We start from the raw sequence: 25661 nt of genomic DNA on the forward strand, positions 1-25661 counted from the left end.
AAGTAATATTCTGCAGCAGAAACAAATGGTAACACACCTTCACATAGCTAAAGTAATATTCCGCAGCATAAATAAATGGTAACACACCTTTGCTCAGTTAAGATAATATTTCCACAACAGATCTTGGCATTGGTGAATTGCCCCCCCCCACACACACACCCCACTTACCACTACCGTCTATTCACATTCCTGTGGAATGAAATTTTTAGAAAAACAACTGGGATAAAAGCTTTAGAGTGCTAGCAAGGTCACATTGTAAGCTGCCTGCAGTCCCTTCAGGCAAAAGAATAAAGATAAGGCAGAGCCCTAATGGTAGAAAGCATTCCTAATTTCAATTTTCATACATTCCAGCCCTAATATTTAACCCCAGGAAAAGTCTTGTGAGCTGAGAGGGGGTCCTAGGATTTGTGCAGGTTATCATGACCAGAGCTGAAGATCCAGGAAGGACACTAAGCCCAATATAAACAAATAGAAGAAGGAACCTACTGAACCTACTTGTTGACAGAAAACAGAGCTGGCAGATTTCAGTGTGTGTGTGTGTGTGTGTGTGTGTGTGTGTGTGTGTGTGTGTGTGTTTTGCTGTTGTTTTAAAAATGGCATCTTTCTGTTTAGCGTTGGCTAGACTAGAACCTACCTTGTAGACCAGACTGGTTTTGAACTCAAGATTGGGGGCCTCTGCCAGCCCCCAATCCCCAGTGCCCAGTGCTGGGATTTAAAGTATGAGCAACCACACCCAGCAGATTTCTCTTTTAAAAGGAATAAAAAATGGAAAAAACGAAATATCAGCCATGAGAAAAGGATAGTATTTCAATACAGGAAAATGACCTCCCCAATTCTCAAAGATAGACCTTTACTGTATACCCTGGTAGCAACAAAAGAAACCTGAAAACAGGCTGGCATCCTTTCAGAGAAAACCAGGAGTCATGGTCTCCATGGAAGTAGTGAAAAACAAGATTAGATGGAAAAGCAAAATGAAAAGATGGAAATATGGAAATTTGGCTCATGCCTAGAATCCCAGCTCCTAAGAGGGTGGAGGCAGGTTCTAGGTATGGTATGGAGGCTAACTAACTTCACTCATCTTCCTTCCTTAGCATCTAGAATAGCTAGGACTATAGGCACCCACCAGCACATACAGCCAAATCTTATTGGTATCTGCTTTTAAACCAAGAGAATGCAAGGTATGGTGGTTCACGTCTGTAATTCCAGTCCTTGGCTATCACAGGAAGAAGGATCACAGTAAGGTAACGGATTGCCAGTCGATACAGCAAGTTCTCAGTCAGTGCTACATAGTGAAACCCTATCTCAAAAAAATAGGGCTCAGTGCATCAAAGCACCTGCTGTGCAAGCCTGACAACCTGAATCCTGGCCCCTCAGACTGGCTAACCCGCAGTAAGTTGTCCCCTCACCTCTACTCATGCAGTATTGTAATGCGCTGCAGCATGAGCACACACACACACACACACACACACACACACACACACACACACACACACACACACACACACCAAAAACAAAACCTGCAAGACAAGGAAGTCTTAAAACTCCTGACATGTGTGTGGGCCTTCAACACTAACATTCCTCTTTTGATTACATTTAATTCCATTTCTGGCTTTATCAATCCCTATTTTTCCAAGCCTTGCTCCTCTCTGTTTTGAAGACATCTCCAAATTCCACAACACCAATGTTCAAGACTTTGATTTACTTTGTATTTCTATTGTGCCACCGTTGGTCAGGTGCTCAGGACAGAGACTGACACAGCCCTGATGCTGTAGCACTGGACTCATATTATGGGGGGGAAAACTTTCAACAGTTTACAATTCTCCTGGGGCAATCATTTGCAAGAGTATAATCTCAGAGCTGCACCCCAAAATGAGAAGAGCCTGTAAACAGCACAGTGGCCCAGGGCTGCTTCTGATGTACATGGGTGATGACATCTTCATGAGTTCCTGAGCAGAGTCCAGGCCCTTCCCATTCTCTACTATTTTCAATATTATCTATAATAAGCAAATTTTTATTTATTCTTAAAAATCCATTATTTGCTAGCAGTGATACTGTTCCTGGCTAAGCTAGAATTGAGACCTCATAATAGATAAGCATAGGACGTACATGGGGAGAGACTTCATTCTCTAGCCACAGATGGGAGAAGAAACCTACCAACCAAATGATACTTCAATAAAGCTATGAGTATTAAGAGCATATTTAGGTATTATGTAAACATTGTAGTTCACAATTATTCAGAAAACCATCTCAAAGTGTTAAACCAAGTTGTGTTTGGACAGTTAACCTCTACATAGAAAACAGAACATTTCTTTATGCAGTTAACACAGTCAAACATAAAGGGGTGAATTCTCTTTTAATGATACACCCTGGTCACATACAGCAGGTTTGTCAGAAGCCGGGCAGGACACATCTCATGGCTCTGAAGTGGGGGTATGGTAGAACACATAATATAATTATTTTTCTTACTATCGCAAGAATTTCTTTTTAGGTTACATTACCTACAACAAGATTAAGACATGAGAAATCGTAGATTTCACAACTTTACTACCTGTTAAATTCTACCAGACTCCCAGTTAATGTAACTATATTGAAACACAGCAGCCACTTTACAAGAAAAGACATATGTGTGTATTTATAAACACATTTTCTTCTTTATGCTCATGCCAAAACTCAAACAATATGAAAATTTCATACTCCTGAAAAATTAAAATCCTAAACAATGTGTAGTCCTCCTCTTCTGTAACGATACATTATGAAGTGCATGATTATGGAAATGAAATACAAATGCAGATGAAGTTTAATAATTTCTACTGAGAAGTACCAAAATAGTGTGGGGCTGTGCTCCACGTGTTTTTCGTGGATTAAGAATGCATTAAATACAAACTCATGGAAATTAAGTAACACCCAGTTGCACAATTCCTGGGTCGAGGAAGAAATAAAAAAAGAAATTAAAGATTTCCTAGAATTCAATAGGAATGAGGACACAACATACCCAAACCTAGGGGATACTTTGAAAGCAGTGCTAAGAGGAAAGTTCATAGCTCTAAGTGCCCACATGAAGAAACAGGAGAATAATCACAATAGAGAATTAACAGCACAACTGAAAGTTTTAGAACACAAAGAAGCCAATACACCCCAGAGGAGTAGACACCAGGAAATAATCAAATTGAGGGCTGAAATGAATAAAATGGAAACTAGGAGAAGAATACAAAGAATCAATATAACAAAGAGTTGGTTCTTCGAGAAAATCAACAAGATAGACAAACCTTTATCCAAACGTACCAAACAGCAGAGAGTGAACATGCAAATTAATAAAATCAGGAATGAAAAGGGGGACATAACAACAGACACAGAGGACATAACAACAGACATCAGGTCATACTTCGAAAACCTATATTCCTCAAATTCGAAGATCTAAAAGAAACAGACAATTTTCTGGACAGATTTCACTTACCAAAATTAAATCAAGAACAGATAAGCAACTTAAATAGACCTATAGCCCCTAATGAAATAGAAGCAGTCATCAGAAGTCTCCCAACCAAAAAAAGCCCAGGGCCAGTGGCTTCAGTGCAGAATTCTACCAGAAATTCAAGGAACAGCTAATACCAATTCTCCTCAAAGTATTTCACACAATAGAAGCAGAAGGGTTTTTGGCAAACTCTTTTTATGAGGCTTCAATAATGTTGATACCCAAGCCACACAACGACACAACTAAGAAAAAGAACTACAGACCAATATCCCTCATGAACATTGATGCAAAAATTCTCAATAAAATACTGGCAAATCAAATCCAAGAACACATCAGAGAAATCATCCACCATGATCAAGTAGGCTTCATCCCAGGGATGCAAGGATGGTTCCACATATGAAAATCCATCAATGTAATCCACCATATAAAGAGACTGAGGGGAAAAAACAAACAAACAAAAAAACCAAACAAAAAAAACCCCACATGATCATCTCACTAGATGCCGAAAAAGCCTTTGACAAAATCCAACACCCCTTCATGATAAAGGTCTTGGAGAAATCAGGGATAACAGGAACATATGTAAACATGATAAACGCGATATACACCAAACCGACAGCCAACATAAAACTAAATGGAGAGAAACTCAAAGTGATTCCTCTAAAACCAGGGACAAGACAAGGCTGTCCACTCTCTCCATACCTCTTCAATATTGTCCTTGAAGTTCTAGCTACAGCAATAAGACAACAAAAGGAGATCAAGGGGATACAAATCGGAAAGGAAGAAGTCAAACTCTCACTATTTGCAGATTGTAGGATTGCAGGATTACCAACCAACAATCCACACTGCCAGAGAAGCAGAGAAACAAGGAGGACCCTAAGAGAGACATACATGGTCCCCTGGAGAAGGGAAAAGGGTCAAGATCCCCTGAGCAAATTTCGAGCACAGGAAGAGTGGGGAGGGAACTACGAGAATGAGAAGGGAAGAAGAGGAAGGATGCAGAGGTCATGAGGGAGCAGAAAGGTTGAGTCAGGTGAAGAATACAAGAAAGGGTGGGTATGTGATAGGTAGGGTTTTAGTTGGGGGGGAGTGGTAGGGGAGGACGGGAGGGAGAAGAGAACTGGGATTGTCATGTAAATCAATCTTCTTTCTAATTCAAATAAAAAATGATTTAAAAAGAAAGAATGCATTAAATAGCATAAATCACTTCCAAAAGATCCCTACAGGTTCCGAAAGCCCGGGTAGACTCTTCTTTGGGCCTCAATACAAATAAAGAGAGAAGGAAAGTCTTTTGCAAGAAGGACCAATATGAACAAGGGTGTTTATAGGACAGCAAAGGAATTAACCTCACTAGAATCAAGGTGATATGCAGATAAGCCACAGAAATGAAGACTGAGAAGAATAAGAATAAATTATTTAAAAGTCTAAAAAGGAAAAAAAAAAGTACAATATACAGAGCAGCACACCAAGATTTGTTTAATATTAAATTCATACACTATAGGAGAGCCTTGTGCAAAGATTACAATTTTCAAGCAATGCTGCAGAGGCTAAGTGTGCTGACAGGATTAAGATAGGAAATGTCTGGGGAAAAGAGGGGGCGGTGAACTGCAGTGATATGGAATACAGCTCCATGATTCTGCCTGTACAAAATGCAGCTAAGAAGAGCCAGTAAAAACTGACTGACAAGTCCAGCCATAGAGAAAGGAGTGATAGGCTGAGTAAGAAAAGAATATTTAAGAGAAGAAAAACAGTGTGAAAAAGACATCATGAGGCCCACTTATTACTTTGTATGTAAACCTAAAAAATTTAATAACAAAAAGAAAACAAATTCCATTTCAATATGATTTTAAGGCATATGAGAAATGTTATGTAAAAACCTACTTTTTATAAGGAAGTAACTACTTCAATTAGGTGGCCTGATTGAATATTAAGCAAACTGGAGTTGGCCTCAGATAATAATTTTAGAGCTAACACAGTAATTTTTAATAGCTTAAATCTAATCAACATGGGAAAATTTCTGAAAGACTAGCTATTCTAAGTCATTTCTGAGGGTCTGTGCACTTGTGTCTCTTTTGCCTACTCTGGAAGTATGCAGCAATTAAGAGATACCCTGTAGAAAGCTGATAGGCAAATAATCCCTATTGGTAAACAGTGTTTTGATAAAACCCATCAGTTGCTCCCCAGTGCTACTGAGTGATGAAAACTCCTTACTTGACCACAAACCTATGACATTTTGCTTCTCTGGTAAATCAGTTGCAGCAACTCACTATGTCCTCCTTCAGTTCAATAGTCTTTGACAGATTGTGTGTTTGTGAGAGGCATGAATTCTTTCAAAATTCCTTATGTGCCAGTTAAATCACCAATTAGGATTTCCCAAAAAGTCACCTCCTATTCTTCATTCTACTTAGATTTTTGTTTCTGTGTGTTTAAAAATACTAGTTGAGTGAGCAAAAGATAAAGTTATTTGGAGAACAGACATGGAAAGACATTGTCCTCCACATTACAGATGAACTCCACAGAACAGGAAAACTATTAAATCACAATGGTAAGACAAATTTAATTTCTACTTCTTTGACTCATATTCAGGCCAAATACACAAATAAACTAAGTCATTAAATATTGGGCCTAGCAGGTTTTTTTAAAATTATTCCAACTACTTATTTACAGTATGGAGTGGGGAAGTATAAGACATGGAGAACATACAGAAATCAGAGGGCAACTAGCAGGAATCAGATTTCACCCTCTACCATGTGGTTCCCAGGGTTAAATTTTAGGTAGTCCACACTGGCAATAAGAGCTTTACACAAGTTTTTATTGTTGTTTAAACCTATAGATCCCAACACTATGGTCTCACTCAGCTGATACAAAAGGAGTATTTTAAACAAAAATGAGGGGGGTGGTTTTTGTATTTGTTGTTGATTTTAGTGGAATGAAATGGGGGAGAGGAGGGAGGTGGAGGAGGAGAAGGTGAAATGATTACCTGAGAGCATTATTTACCACTAACTTAAGTTTTGTGAGCCTTTGCTTTGGAGTACACGTGCTTGATCAAAATGAAAGTATATTTTTTAGTTTGGTTATGAAAGCCCAAAATGGGGAGAGTCACAAAGCCAACCAGAACTAGATGGTAACATGCTATTGCTGAAGACACCAGACACTACAGTTGAAGAATACAGAAATCAAGTAGGAACTGAGCTAGAAGCTCCCATCCTGCAGGCTAACTCTCACAGTACCAAAAGGTGCTATGTAGGCCACTAAGAAGAAAAATCATCAACAGCCTTACCCATATGTGAACATGAGTTACAATACAAACCTACCAGGCAAACATGCCCAGTGTTCCAATAGTGGCATGACAACTATGGCTGTGGAAGTAATAGGCCCTAAGGGGAAACCTGCTAGTGTTCTGTTCAATCAACTTGACCTCAAATGAATTCTAAATATACACAGTTATACCCAGAGGTAAGTGCTGCACTCAGTTTTCATCAGAAAGGCTTCTGTTTGCAGTAGGTAATGGTTAGCACAGAGACTAGTCAAGTGCCAGTACTAAGTGACTGTTAAGGACACAGCTCTAAAAAGGAAATCTGTATCAGCTCCTCCGAGGCTCAGTGAACATCACAGAAGATGGGGGTGGCAGGTGCTGAAGGCTGGGAAGAAGAGCTGTGCGATGCTGACGGCTGGTCCTAACACCTATAAACCTCCAGTGCTGGTTAGCCGCACAAGATGAGGCCCAGCAGCGTTTCACCATGGATGGAGAAGGAGCTCATAAGACCCCACTCCTCCCTCAGGAGCTCATGAGACCCCATTCCTCCCTCAGGAACTGTTGCCACGCAATGATAGCTGTGAACAAAGAGTACTTTTCGTCAGTGGAGCCCACACTCAAAAGTAACCCCCCCAATCCATTCTGGAATCAAATCAGTGGGTCACAAAGAAACAACAAACAAACAAGACATGAAAGTGTGGGACAGGCTTGTCGGGAATGGGCTCAGCAGGAGTGTGCAGGAATGAGAGAGGAAATGGTGACCGTGGCAAAAATGACCCAAGTCACTGTGTATGAATGACAAACCATCAAAGGATAAATGCCATTACAGTCTCAAGACTACGGACTGACTGCACCTGGGCTCTCACATGCCCCTTATGTCTGCATGGGTTTGTACCCTGATAAGTACTATTGGGGCGATGGTGGCACACACCTTTAATTACAGCACTCGAGAGGCCAAGACAGGCAGATCTGTGAGTTCTAGGCCAGCCTGGTCTACAACACTAGGGCTGTTACACACAGAAACCCTGTCTCAAAAAACAAAAAACAGAAACAAACAAACCAACAAAAAGGGATGATCAGCTACATCCACTTCTTAAGTTTATAACTAAAGATTTCCACCAAAAATTCTAAAAGACATTTATTTCCCGGCACACTGCAAATGTTTATGTGTTGAGATTAAACCCTTTACAACCTTTAAGATACATTCAGTGAAACCTAAACAAGTGCATTTTATACCCACTTTCAACCATTTTAGATCCTTGAGAGTACAGCTGCTCGCTGAGGTGGTGCTTTGCTACGTGACCTGTCCTAACTCAGAAAAGTCTAACCTTTTCTTTCTTCTCTTTATCTCTTTACAGACACGGGCTGAACTCAAGCCTGCTTTCTGGGACATCTGGGAGTTTTCATGATTCCCCTGAAGGCCTGTTCTTGTGCCTTCTCCACTGCAAAGAGCATGGTTTTCTCTTACACTTCCCTGCTGGCAGCTGCACAGATTTTACAGCAGGCCTGACCAGTTGTTTTTCTCTCAAAAGATAATAAAAATGTCTCTGGTCTTCAAAATAAAGAAACAAACAAACAAAAAGGTTTAGCTTTCCTAACAGTAGAAAACGTTCCATTGTTCTTTCTTTCTCTTTGATTTCTATTTCCCCTTCTGTCCAGGAGTAACTTGAAAATAGCCTCAGATCACGTTAGACTAAGTTCAACAGCATATACAGACACAAATTGTTGGTGGCAATTGTACCTTTACACACTCCCCCCCAAAGGTTTTATATTTTTACTACTGAACCAACCAATGATCTAAGGTATCACACACACACACACACACACACACACACACACACACACACACACACACACACACCAGATTACCAAATTAGACATGCCTGATTGACTAGACAATGGTGATATTTTCAACTTGATATGGTATGGCCGTGACTTTGATATCACATAAAGATGTGTGTCATCTCATTTGCAACTCATTCGTCCTATCTTCGTTCCTCTTCCTCGTCACCTACTCAGAGCTGTATTGGAGTTTATTACCAGCTGACATCTGAATCTGCAAGACAGTTTTGCCTTCGTTTCCAACAGTAATGGCTTCATTTTCAAAGTCTTGTGGGAAGACACACAGTAAGACAGAGTCTGCATGCTGTGCACAGCCTCACTTTTAAGAGACATCATGCTCCAAGTTAACATTCCTAACCTTTTCACTTAGAACCTAAATAGGAAGTGACATCGTGTGCATATGTTAATAGAAAATGAAAACATTTGATTTAATGAACCTCACTCTCCTAACATGACCTTATGGATGTCCTTATGGATGCACACAGAGCATCAAGCTGGAGAGGACTCTGGAAAAGTACAAGGGAGCTCCAGAGATGTCACAGTGTCACAACCAGTCACAAGCTGGGGAAGTGCTCCCCCGCTTGGCCAAGGTGGAATGGCTATGGAGTCCTTCATCATCATTCATCCAGGTTTGTGATAGCATAATGTCTGGAACAAGCTACTCCATCAGTCCTGGCTGGGGCTGCACCTTTACAAGTCCAGACCATCTGCTACAATCTTTCAGAGTTGTCTCAAGGCATTTGTGGAGTGCTCCACCCAGCAGCTGGCTGAGGTTAATCTGACTCTCTTTGACTGACAGTCATTTTGCTCAAGAACACTACTAGGAAGCAAGGACATGTGCAACAGCTGTGAATTAGGAGTCCGACTTCCCATTCCTGACATCTTTGTGAACTTATGGGAAAATGAGTAGCTGGTGGAAATTATGGTATAAACATAAGAACTTATCATTAACATTAACAATTTGTACAGATTCCAAGCATGCTTTAACAGTGTGCAGGGAGAGATGCTCCCCTTCCCCACCCCTGCAAGTATCTCACAGTGATCCTTGTAACGTATGTTAAATAGAATCCTTGGTCTCTATCTACTAAATGCCCTCCAATGCTTGAGTTCAGAAGACCTTTGTACATTAACAAATGCTCCCCTTGTAACAAGACAGGCCTTAGTTGAAATCTAAGGCATTTGATGAAGAGGATTCCTGCAACATTAACGACTGAGCAGAGAACTCTCTGAATAAAGAAATTTCATAAGAAGTGGAGTGTAGACTTCACCTGGGGATGGAGAACAGTGTTCCTTTCTTCTCTGTGAATACTGGCAGTGCATGATTAAAGGCAGAATGTGCCCTAGTCCTCTGATGATGTGTATCATCATGTGAGGAGCTCCAGTCAGGGAACACCTTCAAGTTAGAGGGTTTATTTAAAACAAAACAAACTTCCCCTCTTTTTAAGACCATTTAAGTGAAAAACAATTTTTGTCACTGTGTTTGTGCTCACACACATACACTCACACTCATACACACGGGCACATGCCAAGGTGCAAATGGGGAGATCAGAGGACAACTAGTGGGAGCTCATTCTCTCCTTCCACTATGTGGTTACTGAAGATCAAACTCGGGTCACCAGGCTTAGCAGGGAGCACCTTGTCTGCTCAGCCACTGTGCATAATTTTCTTTTGCCAAATATTGGGGTGATACTGAAATCTGAGAGTTCAAGTTATTGACCTCTGAGACATTGTAAGCTGCACTTGCAAATTATCATACCAGTTTCATTCACTCACCAAGAAAATAGCTTACAGCATTTAGGGTCATAATAATCCTTTTAAGTTAATGATTCAACAATATATTTTTTCTGCTTTAGGAAAATTAAAAACACAATTCTATATAAATGCCAAAGAAAACTCTTGCTGGTTGGGCATAAAACAAATAAATAAACAAACAAACAAAACCTATATAAGCCATCAGAACAATAATTCCTACTCCATTTAGTGTTGCAACTCTGAAAGAAAAACACATTCTGAAAAAGATTTCTGACAATCTGAACATAAAACACCTCTCTAGTATAGCAAATATCTTAGGTGAAATGACCATGTATAATAAACAGTGACCCATGAAAGAATAAAGTCATTGAGTGTGATAATTAGGGTGCCTGGTGTGCTGATTAGACCTCTGCCAGGTGGTGGTGGTACACATCTTTAATCCCAGCACTTGGGAGGCAAAAGCAGGTGGATTTCTGTGAGTTAGAGGCCAACCTGGTCTACAGAGCAAGTTCCAGAATAGTCAGGGCTATACAGAGAAAGCCTGTCTTGAAAAACAAAAACAAAAACAAAAGCAAAACAAAACAAACCAAAACAGAACAAACAAAACAGAAAAGGCTCTGTAAGCGGAGCACCGGACTTGTCTAATTTCAAGGTCAGAGAATTACAAATCAGTCCTAATTTTCCAACTCTTTTAGAGTCTCAGCCACCTAAGAGCCAGTTACTACCTAGAAGAGCCATACATGGTGAATGTCTATGAGCCATTAGAATTGAATGATTCAAAGCAACATGTTCATTCATTCATCTGACTTCCAGAAATAGTCACAGAGCAAGATGCTCTGTGACAACAATAAAAAGCTATGTCATCAACCCAGCCTCTCCATCAATAAGATGGAGATCAACAGAGCAAGGGGAAATATGGATTCAAAGACTAATAGGAAGATTATCTGTCTGATAATTTCGAACAAGAAATAAATGAAAATGTAGAAAACAACTCATTAAACCCATTTGATTATAAGAGGCCATGATCTCTTACCTATCCAGGCTGCTAGGGAGAGCTGGGGAAAAGCACTCCCCAGATGGATTCGAGAACTCCAGTCTCAGACACATCCTTCTGGAGAGCAACTTGGATTTTCTTGGTTAATGTAGAGCTGTATTTGTTGTCTTCACCAATTAGAATTCCCACACAAACTCTCTTAAATAACATTCTTGGGATGAAGAAGAGCAGGATGCACTCCTTAATACTAGCCAAAGATGACATCAAAGAATTTGGTGGTTCTAGAAGCATGCTGGATGAAGAGTTGAATGACCACTTTGATATTTTAGGAGAAACACTGAGAGTTCAGCGTGGAGAATAGCTGGGAAGAGACTAATGAACGTACTTTGGGTACAAGTAACATCACCTTTTTATTCATTGATTTTGCTAAAATACATGTAACAGAAAAGTTACAGCTTAATTCTTTAACTACTTTTAATCCTGTAGTTCAGTGTGTTATGTAAATTCATACTGTCATGTAGCCATTACCACCACCAGTTCCACCTCCAGAACTCTCCAACTTCTAAAACTCAAATTCTGTGACCATAACTCAATCATCCCTCAGCACCTTTACTTTCTATCTCTATTGCTGTGGCTATGTTAGGTTCCTTATGCAAATGCAGTCATGCAGTCGTTTTGCTTTTGCATGGGCTTATTTAGCTTTGACTTTGTCCCCTAACTTCGAGGTTATTTTTTGTAAAACTCTTATTACATTTTATCAGATACCTACTGAAAAATAACACTAAAGCATATATAGAATTTCTGGTAACATGAAAAGTCAGATTTCCAGAGAAATTGTTTTTTGCTTTGTTTGTTTTTGTTTTACATACAAAGTAAGTAAAACTGTATGGCCAAACCAATAAGACATAAGGCAATTCTACAGAGGCCAGAAAGAAGGAAGGGCTAAAAGTCTACAGGGGGAATATCTGGGTACTAACAACTTGCACCTTTCCTGTGGCCACTACTGATTTCCAATGAACAGAAGCCTTCATTTTAATGACCCATGTCCCATAAGGAACAGGCACAAAGCCTGGAGCCAAACATTGTGCAAAGAAGGAAACAAATGTTTTCCTGAGAAACACAGCCTGAAATCAAACCACAGAAAACAAAAGAAAAGTTCCATGAACTATGAATCTATAATTTTAAATTACCAAACAAAAAGAAAAAAAAAAAAAACCCAGAGCAAGAAATTGTCAGCTGACCCTGACCAAGAAAGGCTATGCATCTCACAAATGAGACCTAAACCTGAAATACATGAAGAACAGTGAATTAAACCTATGACAAATGAAAGTGAGGCTAGGAGAACCTCGTAATAGAAGGGCTATATCTCAACATAACAAAGGTTATGTACTACAAACCTATACCCAACATTGTATTAAATGAGGAAAACTCAAAAGAATACACACACACACACACACACACACACACACACACACACACACAAGCACCAGCAACAAAACAAGGTTGCCTCATCTGACACTTTCAAAAAAGTGTCAGCATACGAAATCAACATACAATAATTGTAGCCTTCCCTCAAGTTGGAGGAAGAACAGCGAAGGACAGCAAGGAAGGAGATACCTTAATAGAGGGAGCCATTGTGGGCTTAAGGAGAAATCTGGCACTAGGGAAATCTCCATGGATCCACAAGGATGACCCCCAACTAAGAATCTAAGCAATAGTGGAGAGGCTACCCTAAAAGCCCTTCCCCTATAATGAGATTGATCACTACCTTAAATGCCATCATAGAACCTTCATCTAGTAGCTGATGGAAGCAGAAGCAGAGATTCACTGAGCCCAATTCCTGGAATCCAGTTGTAGAGAGGGAGGAGTGATGAGCAAAGGGGTCAAGATCGTGCTGAGGAAACCCACCGAGACAGATGACCTGAGCAAACGGGAGCTCATGGACCCTAGACTGACAGCTGGGAAACCAGCATAAGACTGAACCAGGTACCCTGAACTTAGGAGTCAGTTAGGGGGCGTGGGCAGGCTATGGGGCCTCTGGCAGTAGAACCACTATGCACACCTAGTAAACGAATGGGCTTTTTCCCCATGGAGGGATACTCTCTCAGCCTAGACACACGGGGCAGGGCCTAGGACCTCCCCAAATGATGTGACAGACTTTGATGATACCCCCATGGGAGGCCTCTCCCTCCCTGAGGAGTAGATGGGGGTTAGAATGGGGGTTGGGTGGGGGGTATGGGAGGAGGTGAGGGAGAGGGAACTGGGATTGATATGTAAAATAAGATTGTTTTTTAATTTAAATAAAAATTAATTTTAAAAACTTACAACCATGTAATATTATTTAAAAAAATCAGCCCTCCTATATAAGCATACTAAAGAATGAAACTAGGAGAACAGCATCATTCATAACAGCAAAACAAACTTGGAATAAACCTCACCAATGATGTACACAACCTTCATAACGAGAACTTCAAAATTCTAAAGAATGAAATTGAGGATGGAAATGTGAATGCAAATTCCCAAAAGGAAGCTCTGTCTGGCTGCGAAGAAAAGACTCCAGGGCGTTGTCTGTGTCCGTAGAGACTGGTGGACAGACTGGATTTAGGGACCGTAGAGAGACTGGAGTTTTGTAGATTCGGAAGCTAATTACTATATCCTGGGCTAGTTTTAGACTTCTGGAACAGTCACTCCTTTACCCGCGTTGTATCTGAACTAACACTGCATGAATAAATAAAAACCTCTTAGAGGCTATTAACTTAGCAGAACACTAGCTTCCACCACTCTAAGAGCTAAGGATGTCATCAGTTAACATCTTAGGCCTATAAAATAGCTACTCCAGCTCTGTGTACCCACCTCTCTGGTGTACCCACCAATGTATTTGCAAGTTGCCTTGACTTGTGACTTTCTTTGTTCTGTAAAACTATAAAAACTCTGTGAAACTGCTTCCATGTTGGAACATGGAATCTGGGGTGACCTAAATAGGTGTTCCCAGGCCACAGGCAGTCATATTGGCTCCAGAATAAACTATGTCTTATTCTCTTTATGATGAGAACTGTGAGCTGAGCGATGGTGGGTGCACGCCTGTAATCCCAGCATTCAGGAGGCAGGGGCATGAGGATCTTTGTAAGTTCAAGGCAAGGCAGCTCTACAAAGTGAGTTTCAGGACAGCCAAGAAACCCCGTCTCAAAAAAACAAACAAACAAGAAAGATGAGAACTGTGTTTTTTTTTAACGTCAACAGAAAAACTTGTCAAACAAGCTCATGGACTAGAAGAATCAATATTGTGAAAATGGCTATTCATGCCAAAAACAATCTACCAATTCAGTGTAGTTGGGGGGTGGGGAGGATTCCAGCAACATTCTTCCCAGAAATGAAAACCAATCGTAAATGTGGAAGCGCCAGTGACTGAAGACAGCTGAGCAAAAAGAATACTGTTGTTGGTATCACCACACAGAGTTCAAGTTATATGACAGACCTAGAGTAATAAGAAAGACTTGGTATTGCCACAGAAAGAGACACTTGTACCAATGGAATAGAAGACCAATGGAACTATGGCCATCTGGAGAAATGATAGCACCTTCGACAAATGGTGGCAGGGAAACTGGTTATCTACAAGCAGAAGAATGACATAAATCCTTACTTCCTACACTGCACAAAAGTCAACTCCAAACAGATCAAGGACCTCAACGCAAGACCTGATACTCTGAAACTACTACAGACAAAAGGAGGGGGTGCATTGCAAGATACAAGCTGTGGTGGTGTGAATGGAATGGCCCCATAGGCTCATAAGGAATGGCACTCTTGGGAGGTGTGGCCTTGTTAGAGTAGGTGTGCCCTTGGTTTTCGGATGTCAGAAGCCCAAGCCAAGCCCCCTGGCCCTCTCTCTTCCTGCTGCCTGCTAAACAGGATGTAGAACTCTCATGTCTCCCTCCAGTACCATGTTCCATGTCTGCCTGCACGCTGTCATGTTCCTGCCATGACAATAATGGACTAAACCTATGAACTGGAAGCCATTCCCAATTAAATGCTTTACTTTATGTACTTTATGAGTGGTGCCACGGCCATGGTGTCTCTCCACAGTAATAAAACCCTAACTAAGACACCAGCATAGTAGAGACTTTCTGAATAGAATTTCTATCACTCAGGAGATAAGACCAATAAGCAAATAGGAATCTCATCAAATTCAAAGGGTTTTATATAGCAAAGAAAATTGTCAATTGAATGAAGAGGCAGCCTACAAAAGGGGAGAAAATCTTTGCTAGTTATATACCCAATGTAGAGTATTTAGAAGATGCAAAGGACTCAAGAAAAATAACCCAATCAAAAAAAAAAAAAAAAATAGGGGTGGTGGTGGTGGTATGGAACTGAACAGAACATTTTCAAAAGAATAAACACAAGCAGCCAGTAAACATTTTTAAAAGTGTATTACCTACCAGGGAAACTATTTTGAGATTCCATCTCACCCCAATGATGACAGCTACCATCAAAAAACAAACAAGCCGGGCGTTGGTGGCACACGCCTTTAATCCCAGCACTCGGGAGGCAGAGGCAGTCGGATCTCTGTGAGTTCGAGGCCAGCCTGGTCTCAAGAGCTAGTTCCAGGACAGCCTCCAAAGCCACAGAGAAACCCTGTCTTGAAAAACCAAAAAAAAAAAACAACAACAACAAAAAAACAACCAACCAAACAAACAACAACAACAAAAACCACAGGAGAAGATACCAGTAAAGGTAAAAACTTGCCTCCTGATGGTAGGAATGTAAATTAGTGAAAACCCTATGAAAGTGTCTTGGATAGTTTTATGTCAACTTCACACATGCTAGAGTCATCTAAGAGGGGGAGTCTTAATTGGAAAAAAAGAAAAAAGCCTCCGTAAGATTGAGCTGTAGACAAACTTGCAGAGCATTTTCTTAATTAACAGTTGATGTGGAAGGGGTTGGTCCACAGTGGCTGGGTACCACATGAGCTGATGTTCTGTATTCTATAAGAAAGCAGGATGAGCAAGTCAGGAGGAGCAAGCCAGTAAGCAGCAACCTCCATGGCCTTAGCATCAGCTCCTGCCTCCAGAAGCCTGGTTTGAGCTCCTGCCTTGGCTTCCCTCAATGGACTATGATTCAGGATATGTTAGCCAAAGAAACCCTTTCGGTACCACAATGCTTTTGGTTACGAAGTTTTGTCCCAGCAGCAGAAAAGTAACTAAGACAGGAAGTCGGTTTCAGAAAGCTAAAAAATAGAAGTACACATGACCTAGCTATACCACTCCTAGGTTTATATTCAAAACACTCAATAGTTTCTTACAGAGATACTCTGACATCCATGTTCATTGCTGCTCTGTTGACAATAGCTAGGAAATGGAACTGATGGGGGACATCCTTCTGTGTATGTTTATCTTATTGGTTGTTGGATAAAGCACTGCTTGGCCAATGAGGCAGAAATATAGGTGGGATTAAGAGTCGAGGAGGATTCTGGGAAATGTAGTAAAGAGATCCAGACAGGAAGTGACATAGCAGGCAGACTCAGAATATAAGCAGGGCAAGAAGGAAGTCACTCTCTTTCTCTTCCTCCTCTTCTCTGTGGAGCCACCATGTGAGCCCAGGAAGATAGGACACCTTCCACCACCATCCTCCATAAGATAAGTCTTATGATTGTGGTTGATAATTAAGACTGACCTAGCAGATGAGAAATCCTAGTCACTGGCTAGCAGCATTGTAACTAATATAAGACTCTGTGTGTTATTTTGGGTGCCCATGTGGCAGTGAGGCTTGGGTGGCTGGTGGAAAGACTTATTGTTACATGGAACCATCCTGAATGTCTACCAACTGATGAACAGAAAATGAAAAGATATATATATATATATATATATATATATATATATATATATACACACACACACACACAATGGAGTTTTATTAAGGTGTGTAGAAAAAAAACATGAAATTTATAAGAAAATGGAAGGGACTGGAAAATATTATATGGAATGAGGCAACCCAGGCCAAGAAATACAAATACCACTTGTTCTGTATCATATATGGATCCTAGCTTCAAATTTTTAGATTTGGGTGCTTAACTTTTAGTGTCTGTGGCAGTCAGGAAGCTACAAAAAGCCAAAGATGAGAGTAGAGAAACCTTAAGGAAAGGGGGTTCAGCAGAGCATATGTGCCATGAAATAGTATGTGGGGGAAGATGGAATAGAGAATGGGTAGAGCAGAGGCTACAATAGTCTAAGACTAAGGATGTATGAAAGGACCTCAAGGAAACCCACTACTTTGTAAGCTAACTGAAAAACAGAATTGTTTTTAAAATGAATTTAAATGGGGGTTCCCTGCATGGGTGAAGAATGCTTCCCCCAAAGACGTGGGTTATTAAATGAAAATCTCGGTACTGGCTGGGAAATTCCTCCCTAAGAGGTGGAAGGAGGCCCCAGAGGTACCCAAACAATACAGTTCTCCACCACTGCTCTTAGCTGTTCACCATAACTCAATGGAAGATCCTATTGTGAACACACATTTCAATTTGCTTAAAGTACACAGAGAAAGCAAGCTGAAACTGACATACTAACTTATTTCCTGCTGGCTAGTTTTCACTGAGCTAAAGGGTGCTACACAGTAGCATAGAAAAGGTTGGGGTGGACCCTGAATGCTGCAATACTAACTTGCCAGGCCTGGACGAAATACATCCCAGGACTAATGAAATTCTATGAACTTGTTTTAGTAACATCAGAATTAAGGCAAACATTAACTATAAATATTAAGGAAAGTGAACAGTCATTTAAACAGGGTACATCAAATTTCTATCTTAAATTGCCATATAAAAATCTCAAAGCAGATCTTTGCAGATCTTAAACAACAGCAGGACTACACTCTAGCTCCAATTAGGACCCTTGGTTTAAAGACTAACAATAAGAATGTGGCTTTAGGAAAATCCAGACACTATTGCCACATAATTATGAAACCCAACTAAAGTTAGGTTCTAATTTCTGCAACCTCTTTTGAAGGTATTTTCATGTGCACTCGTTCTGAAATTTCTGGTCCCAATCCCCGGCTGGTGACATCACTATAATCAATAGCCACCAGCTTCCAGTCATACTATGAACCAGGGGAACATCCGAGAAGTTCCCCCAAATCTTGGAATAAATTGTCTTTCAGTCAGTTCTATGCCTCAAAGAACTCCAGGGAGCTAGATTACAACCCCAAATTACAATCAGCCGGTGTTGTAATGTAAGAAAAGCCAGAGAAAGATGCCATGCTACAGGGTTCAAGAGCGGAGGGGGGCGGCATTAGGGAAAGGGGTCATAAAAAGGGGAAAGGGGAGGGGGAAGACAGGAGCACCAGGAGGGAGGGAAGTGGGGGAGAGAAGGAGGGAGAGAGAGACAGAGATAGAAACGAGAGAAAGAGAGAGGGAGTGAGGATGGGAGGTGGGCAGAACCCTTAGGGAAACATGGTGAATGTGCACAGACGGTGGCTGCAGCTGAGGGCGCATCCTGTCAGACCCCAAGGCCAGGCCAGTGCAGATGCCTGAACACTGACAGTCAGGACCTAGCACATCAGTCAACCCCTCGTTTGGCAGATAGATCAATGTGGCACCAGTGGAGGCGCACTCGCTGGGATTCAACAGCTGGTGAAACAGTTCTCCTCTGATCCTGCCCAGTGGGGAACCCAAAAGCAGTTAGGTGAGGAGACGGACACCTCCGGACCGCCAAAGCCAGAAACGGTCCTAGCTGTAAAGAAGGAAGGGTCAGCACCTCTTCCTGCTGGTGGGGAAACCGGGCACCTACGGGACACAGCGTGCTACATAAAATGATCTCAGTCTCCTAGCAACAGCCTCCTGCGGAGGAGATGAAGACTGATGATGATGGTCCCCTTCAGGTACAACTAGAGCAAAAATAGAAGCCCAGACCCCAGGCTCGGCACGCTCCCGCGCTTCCCACGCAGAAGCGGGTAACTGTCACCGCCTGAGCCACGGTGTTCCGGGCCTGGCGCCTGACTCCGCCCCCGGCCCCGGCCCCGGCCCCTGGAGTTCAGTCCTCCGGGGGAGAGACGCACGAGGATCGAGACACCTCCCGCAGGAAAGCGCTACCTGAGACTCCGCCGCTCGCCGTCCGCCGCCCGCCACCCGCCGTGCCGGGACTTCAGCCTACTTCCGGGGTCAAGTCCCCGTTCGGCCACCTCAGATCCCGGTCCGTGGCCTCAGCCCCGCCCCTCCAGGCCCCGCCTCCTCCGCCCACTCTTTTCAGCCCGAGCAACTTCCGGAACGCCGGGAGTCACTAGGCAGTGGGTCCGTACTTCCGGAGGACTCGTGCTCCTCCCCCGTCCCCATGCAATGCAACTGGACGACCCTGCGGATTTGATTGGTGGAGCTGGAGCGCGGGTCTCCTAGGATTGGCGATCGGGAAATCTGCGCGTGTTGGCGCGGAGGCCAGCTCGGAGTCCTTGCTGGCTCTGCTTTCCCGCTGCTTCCGAGTGTCGGCGGCACCATCATGGTGGACATAATGGAGCTCCCCAAAGCGCGCATCAACGCCAGCATGCTAGCGCAGTACATCGACCGGCCCGTGTGCTTCGTGGGGAAGCTGGAAAAGGTGCGCAGGCTCGGGCGACAGAGCGGGGCACCGTGGCCACCCAGGAGTGGCTGCGCAGTGGGGAGCGGAGGGTGAAAGCAGGTAGCCTTAAGCAGCATTGCTCTCCAGCTTGCTTTAGTTTTCACCAGCAAGAGTTGCCGCTGCAGCTCCGGCGTGATGCCGCTTCTTGTGTGTCGCAAAGTGTTTTCGAATGAGCTAACTTGTAGTTCCAGCGCTCCCCGCCCCCGTTCTGTATTTACTTGAAAGATGATCAGCCTGGCTCCACTGCCTACTGTGGAGTTTTTGGTTTAGCCATGCTTGGCTGATGAATCTATTTCTTTCCTGGTCTTTTGTAACTTTCTGTGTTTTGGGCCTTTTTTTTCGCGTTGCAGTAGCTTTTCTGTGAGACATTGATAGCCCCTCCCATATCCTGTTGATCCCCAGTATGTAGCCCAGACTTAAGACTACATACAGCCCTCATCCTATAGCTAAGAAATAAGCCCACAGTCTGAGAATCTGTGACTGAGAGAGCCGAGGAAAGGAAAATCATTTGTAAGAACTTATTTACTAGCTCATTTCATTCACACATTCCCAAAGTGAAAGGAATGTTATTCTAACTTCACAGGTAGGCTGACTGAGCCAGAGTGTTGGTAATTAACTGAAATGCTCAGGGTCACAAGTGGCAAAGCTCAATTCAGATCCCAAGAGAAGTCCTCAGATCTGGCAGCCAGTTCTTTTAGTTCTTCATTCCTAATTTTAAAAGCATACCTTCTGTGAGATGTACTATCTAAATCATGAATGTCAGCAGAATCCCCACTGTTAGGTAAGTGAAAAACTTCCTTAATTTAGTTTTAGTATACAGTTGCCAGATTTTGCAAATAAAACAAGAAGCCATACATAACACTAAGCAAGTACTCATTGTTTACTAGAAATTCAAAATTAGCTGGGCTTCCAGTGATCAGATCTGGTAACAAGATTACAACTTGAACCAAATAAACTGTCCAAAAACCAGTTGTCTTATGTTCAAGTAAAATGTCAATGAAGTTTTTAACCATTTCATTTCTGTAGATTCTATTTTCTAAATCTATGTGGGTTTTTGTTTTCTTTTTTAGATTCATCCCACTGGAAAAATGTTTATTCTTTCAGATGGAGAAGGAAAAAATGGAACAATTGAATTGATGGAGCCAGTATGTTTTAAGTGATGTCTCATATTTAATTTTTTTGTTTGGTTTTTTTATTATTTCTGATTTGGTGGATGGTAGTGTGAAGGCTGTACTAGTTAAGCCTCCTCATCTTTAAAATCAAACCTATGCCCTCATATTTTATTTCCATTTCTAATCCATACTAATTATTAGAGCTCCAAGTTTCTGATAATGTCCCTTAAGATTGGTTGGATAATAATTTTTATTACTTAAAAAGATACCCAAAATGTACATATGAAAATCTTTTCCAACTACTTCTTCCATATTCACAAGCCTGGCCTTGAAGTGGTGGCCCCAGGTGCTTCGCCTGCTTCAGACTGCTACTGGTACTGCCAACCATCTTGATTTTCTATTTTTAATCTTCAGTTACATATATTTTTATTTTCTGTTTAATGTGCTCAGAAACATTTTTGTGGTCTTTTATGAAGACAAATCCATACAGTGTTTGGTTACTCTATATAGAACACACATTGTAAGATTTATACACAGTTCTCAGTGAATTTTCAAATAAATCCCTGTGTATATATCAGGAACTCTGAAATCCTCAGTGTCTTTAAATAACTCTGCCGTCAACTTAAATATAAGTATCTTTGGACCTTGAGCCTCTTCTAAAGATAACAAAACTTTTACCATCCTGTCAGGTATAGATACCACCATTTTTTAACAAACTATACTTCTGTTTTTTTATGTTGGTAAAATTTGAAACTTCTTTTTAACAATGAAAAATTAGTAAGCTGTGAAACAATATGAAAAACAAGAAACTATGAAACAGCTTTCCAAGCATATTATCAATTGAAAAGGTCAATATAGGTAACTGACATTTCGGTCAACATTTTAGCTTGATGAAGAAATCTCTGGAGTTGTGGAAGTAGTTGGAAAAGTCACAGCGAAAGCAACCATAATGTGTGCATCTTATGTCCAGTTTAAGGAAGATTGTGTTCGCTTTGGTAAGTAAAACATTATACTACATAGTAGTGCCATGTAAATAGGAGAAAAACTTTTTTTTACTATGCATTGGTCTTAAATCTCAGTCCTGGCATATTTTCAATTTCTATAGAATGAAGAGACCTTCTTTTAATCATCTCTTATAGGTGAAGGAAACTTAGTAAATGCTATTTATAGATAAAATGGCTTAAAATATGATGAAATTAATATTCATTAATATATGAATTCAAAGTTTGAACAGTGCAGTAACACTGAAATTATGATCCAGCAGAAAATGACTATGTAACAGACAACAAAATAGGTTATCATCTCTCCTTTCTTTGGGGGCACCAGAGATAAATAAACATGGATTTTGAAAAGAAGTAGACTTCTGAAAAGGAAAGAAATAGGTAGAAACTTGAGGTAACAGTAGATGCTGCAAATTCCGCTATAGATTAAATATTTGCTTAAATGTTTCTTTCAGATCTTGAACTTTACAATGAAGCTGTGAAGATTATCAATGAGTTACCTCAGTTTTTTCCTTTAGGGCTTATACAACATGAATGAACTTCTTGAAATTTTTATGACTGCCAGTGAGCAACATTGAAAGTTTTTAAAGAAGACTCCTTCAGTTGGAGTGAGAGACTCCTCTAATATCTCATATTTAATTTGCTCTTTTGTATGTATTATGTTGTAAATCTATTATGTAACAGTTTACAACAGTCCTTATAAAATTTTTAAAATGGCTACATCTGCATATGGTCTGAATTCAAGATTTAGAGTTTAGATTTCTGCTGTATAATAAAAATCAAAATAACATGTTGTTGATCAATTGTTTTTATTTTTTCAGTCTTAAACTTGGAATTTTGAGGCTGTAAGGTCGGTCTTAGAGCTACCAAATGAAAGCCTGGTCAAACTGTGGTATGGATTTAATTACCATCTACCATGCTGATTATTGCTTGATAAGATATTTAGAAAGTACTTTTGGTGCATGAAAGAGCAGGCATATATCTAATTTGTGAAGTGTTTCTTCATTCTGGATATTAAAACGAGGATATACCAATGACAGAGGTGATATGTGATCATTCAGTTAGTAGAGTCATTTGACTTTCTCTTCTGACCTTTAAATTGTCATTGTTCTTTGTATGGAATTCTCACCTACCATTTTTATGTCCTAAATAGGGAATGTTTTTCACAGATCAAACTATTTTGAAAAATTCTGGAGACATTAGATATGGCCTAGTTAAAGGAAGTACATCATTGGGTTGTCTTTCAAGGTATAGCTGGTCCCTGGCCCTTTCCTCACTGTACTCATGTTTCTTGGCCACCAAGGTCTGAATTTCTTTCCTCCCATCCATGAGGTACTAAGCCATCTGAAAGCACTCATAAGCCCTCCCTTGAAATTGTACATGGCAGGCATTTTGTCACAGTGACAACCACAGCTATTTACACACAGAGGTAGAGTACCAAAGAAGGAAGGCGAGTGCTGTGATGATGTCACTGTGAGTTTTAAGTGTTGCGCCTTGGTTGAGGGAGACTTCTCCAAGGGTTGGAGAACTGACTAGAGAGGTCATAGAAAGTTGCGAGCAGAATTTGATGAGTAATAAATAACAGGGAACTCAGGAGACCAAAATGCTGATAGAAATAAAGACTGCTCATGAAATTTCCAGTGAGGATGAAACTCTTGACAATTAGACTGGAAAGGTCTTTATTACATTCTGGGAAAGAATTTGTCTATGTTTTTGTCCATGTTCTGCGACTGAGGCTAAATTCAAAATGAACACATTCATTTGGCAGAGGAATTTCTAGACAGGTTAATATTGGACTGTGACATGTTCATTGCACACAGCTTTTAGTTGGGTTTATAATAAGAACTAGAGAAAAGCCACACTGAAAAATGACAGACTCTGAAGACCCCCATGGAAGGCCTCACCCTCCCTGGGGAGCAGAAAGGGTTATGGGATAGGTAGGGTGTTAGTGGGGGGGGGCAGAGGAGGAGGGGAGGCAGAGGGAAGTGGGATTGACATGTAAAATAATCGTTTCTAATTTAAATGAAAAATGGAGAGAAAAAAGAAAAGAAACGTGTAGTTTAGCTGCAAAAGGAACATTTAAAGTGGTCACAAAGAATATATGGGGTTGTTCAGAGCTTAGGGCCATGAAAAAAACCAAATGTGCTTCATTGGAATAGGAAAGATACCATGAGGGCATCACAGAATGAGTTTTTTACTCATTTGGGAGGTTTTACATTATTAAGAAGGGAGCTCCAGGAACACTGTATGCACAGCTCTAAGGTTTGTTTTTTTGGGTTTGTTTTGTTTTCCCCCTGTGTTTAGTGATGCAGGCACTGTTTAGCCTATTCAGACATGGCCTAAATGGGCCTAGCTCCTACTCAGGCTGTCAGTGGATCTTGACATCATCTACATGGTGTTTGTTTATTCAAGCATGTAGAACCCAAGTTGAATGCCATGAAGGATTCCACCTACGTTTAAAGGAAGGCCTGGGAGTCTAGACAGTGTTTTCGAGTCAGAGTCCCTGCAGGTAGCCTCAGTGTGATAAATGAAACTTAAGCTGCAATGGAGACACCAGGATGTTAAAGATGCCACAAACAAACAACAGCAATGCCTGCAAGGGAAAACTACAGGCAACAAGTAGAGCCGACCTAAGAGAAGTCACGTGGACTACAATGGGCAAGGTCATCAGGGCAGGACTGCTCCAACCTATGAGCATTCTCACATCATGACACCACATACCACAAATGCCACATCTGAAATTGCAAGAATTTAACTTTCGCCAAACTGGATTTTGGTCTTTAATCCCATTCTTCCTAGTTGTTCTTAACTTTGTATTTTTGTGTATGGGAGATATGTAACCTTTTTTTCACTTTATAGAGGCCCTACTAAGAGTTTAAATATCTTTAAAATTTGAATTTATAATTTCGAATGGTGGCTTATAGGAGGTGGAATATATATATATGCACTGTGAAATGTCCAAGATCTTTTTATAGTCACATGTGCAATGTTATCTTTGAATATGAAATTACCCCACAGATTCATGTGGTAAGCATCTGATCCTCATTTAGGGTTCTTATTTTGTAAAGTTCTAGATTAAGTAGGTTACTAGGGGCACAGCTTAGAAGGGGATTACCTGGACTCTGGTCCTTCCTTCTCTTCTTGCCTGCCATGAGCAGGCTGTTCCTCGACAACTTCTGCTACTGTAATGTTCTGCCTCAACATGGGTCCAAAGATAGGGAGCCACGTGACCATGGACTGAACTTTATGAAACCATGAGCCAAAATCTTCATTTAAGTTGTCAAATATTTTGGTCACTCTAATTTGATTATCTTCAATTTCAAGCTTTTATAGCCCTTAAATAGTCTACAGATTACTTAAAAAACATTACCATAGCTGGTTATGGTAAAGGCTTTTATTGTAAGAAATAAATGTATAGTATAGTTTGAAAACAAGGAGGGACATCAGCCATTTCCAGTAAATTTTGTCTTACATACTAAAGAAGGTGTCAGTCTCCAGTTCTGTGTTAACCAACCCAGTTATCACATATTGAGAGTGTCCTCAAATTGTACTAAGTCAGCCTAGGACCTTGCTTTCTGTTGAGTCCTTTGTGCTAATGGCATGATGCTGTAGCTAAACTCTGTCATGACTGAACTACTTACCAT

General features: G+C 41.0%; 2 protein-coding genes across 2 annotated transcripts in view; one reads left to right on the forward strand and one right to left on the reverse strand.

The window, feature by feature from the left end:
• The window catches only part of Umad1 (UBAP1-MVB12-associated (UMA) domain containing 1), a 156980-nt gene extending 137452 nt beyond the window's left edge, over positions 1–19528 (reverse strand). Inside the window, exon 1 of the mRNA XM_027389904.2 lies at positions 19385–19528. The gene's annotated coding sequence lies outside the window, so the exon portion shown is untranslated. The remainder of the gene's footprint in view (positions 1–19384) is intronic.
• Positions 19529–19593: 65 nt separating this feature from the next.
• Rpa3 (replication protein A3) lies at positions 19594–22810 on the forward strand. The gene is made up of 4 exons (XM_027389905.2): positions 19594–19883; positions 20975–21049; positions 21903–22011; positions 22473–22810. The coding sequence occupies exons 1-4, from the start codon at positions 19785–19787 to the stop codon at positions 22553–22555; spliced, it is 366 nt and encodes a 121-aa protein (XP_027245706.1). The 5' UTR covers positions 19594–19784; the 3' UTR covers positions 22556–22810.
• Positions 22811–25661: the final 2851 nt, after the last annotated feature.

This window comes from Cricetulus griseus, assembly GCF_003668045.3.
Source record: "Cricetulus griseus strain 17A/GY chromosome 1 unlocalized genomic scaffold, alternate assembly CriGri-PICRH-1.0 chr1_0, whole genome shotgun sequence".
In the NCBI taxonomy this organism is placed as follows: Eukaryota; Metazoa; Chordata; class Mammalia; order Rodentia; family Cricetidae; genus Cricetulus; species Cricetulus griseus.

Coding starts and splice junctions, on each gene's coding strand:
- Rpa3 (XM_027389905.2), top strand. CDS start 19,785: ATGGTGGACATAATGGAGCTCCCCAAAGCGCGCATCAACGCCAGCATG. Junction 21,050..21,902: donor CAATTGAATTGATGGAGCCA/GTATGTTTTAAG, acceptor TCAACATTTTAG/CTTGATGAAGAAATCTCTGG. Junction 22,012..22,472: donor GGAAGATTGTGTTCGCTTTG/GTAAGTAAAACA, acceptor TGTTTCTTTCAG/ATCTTGAACTTTACAATGAA.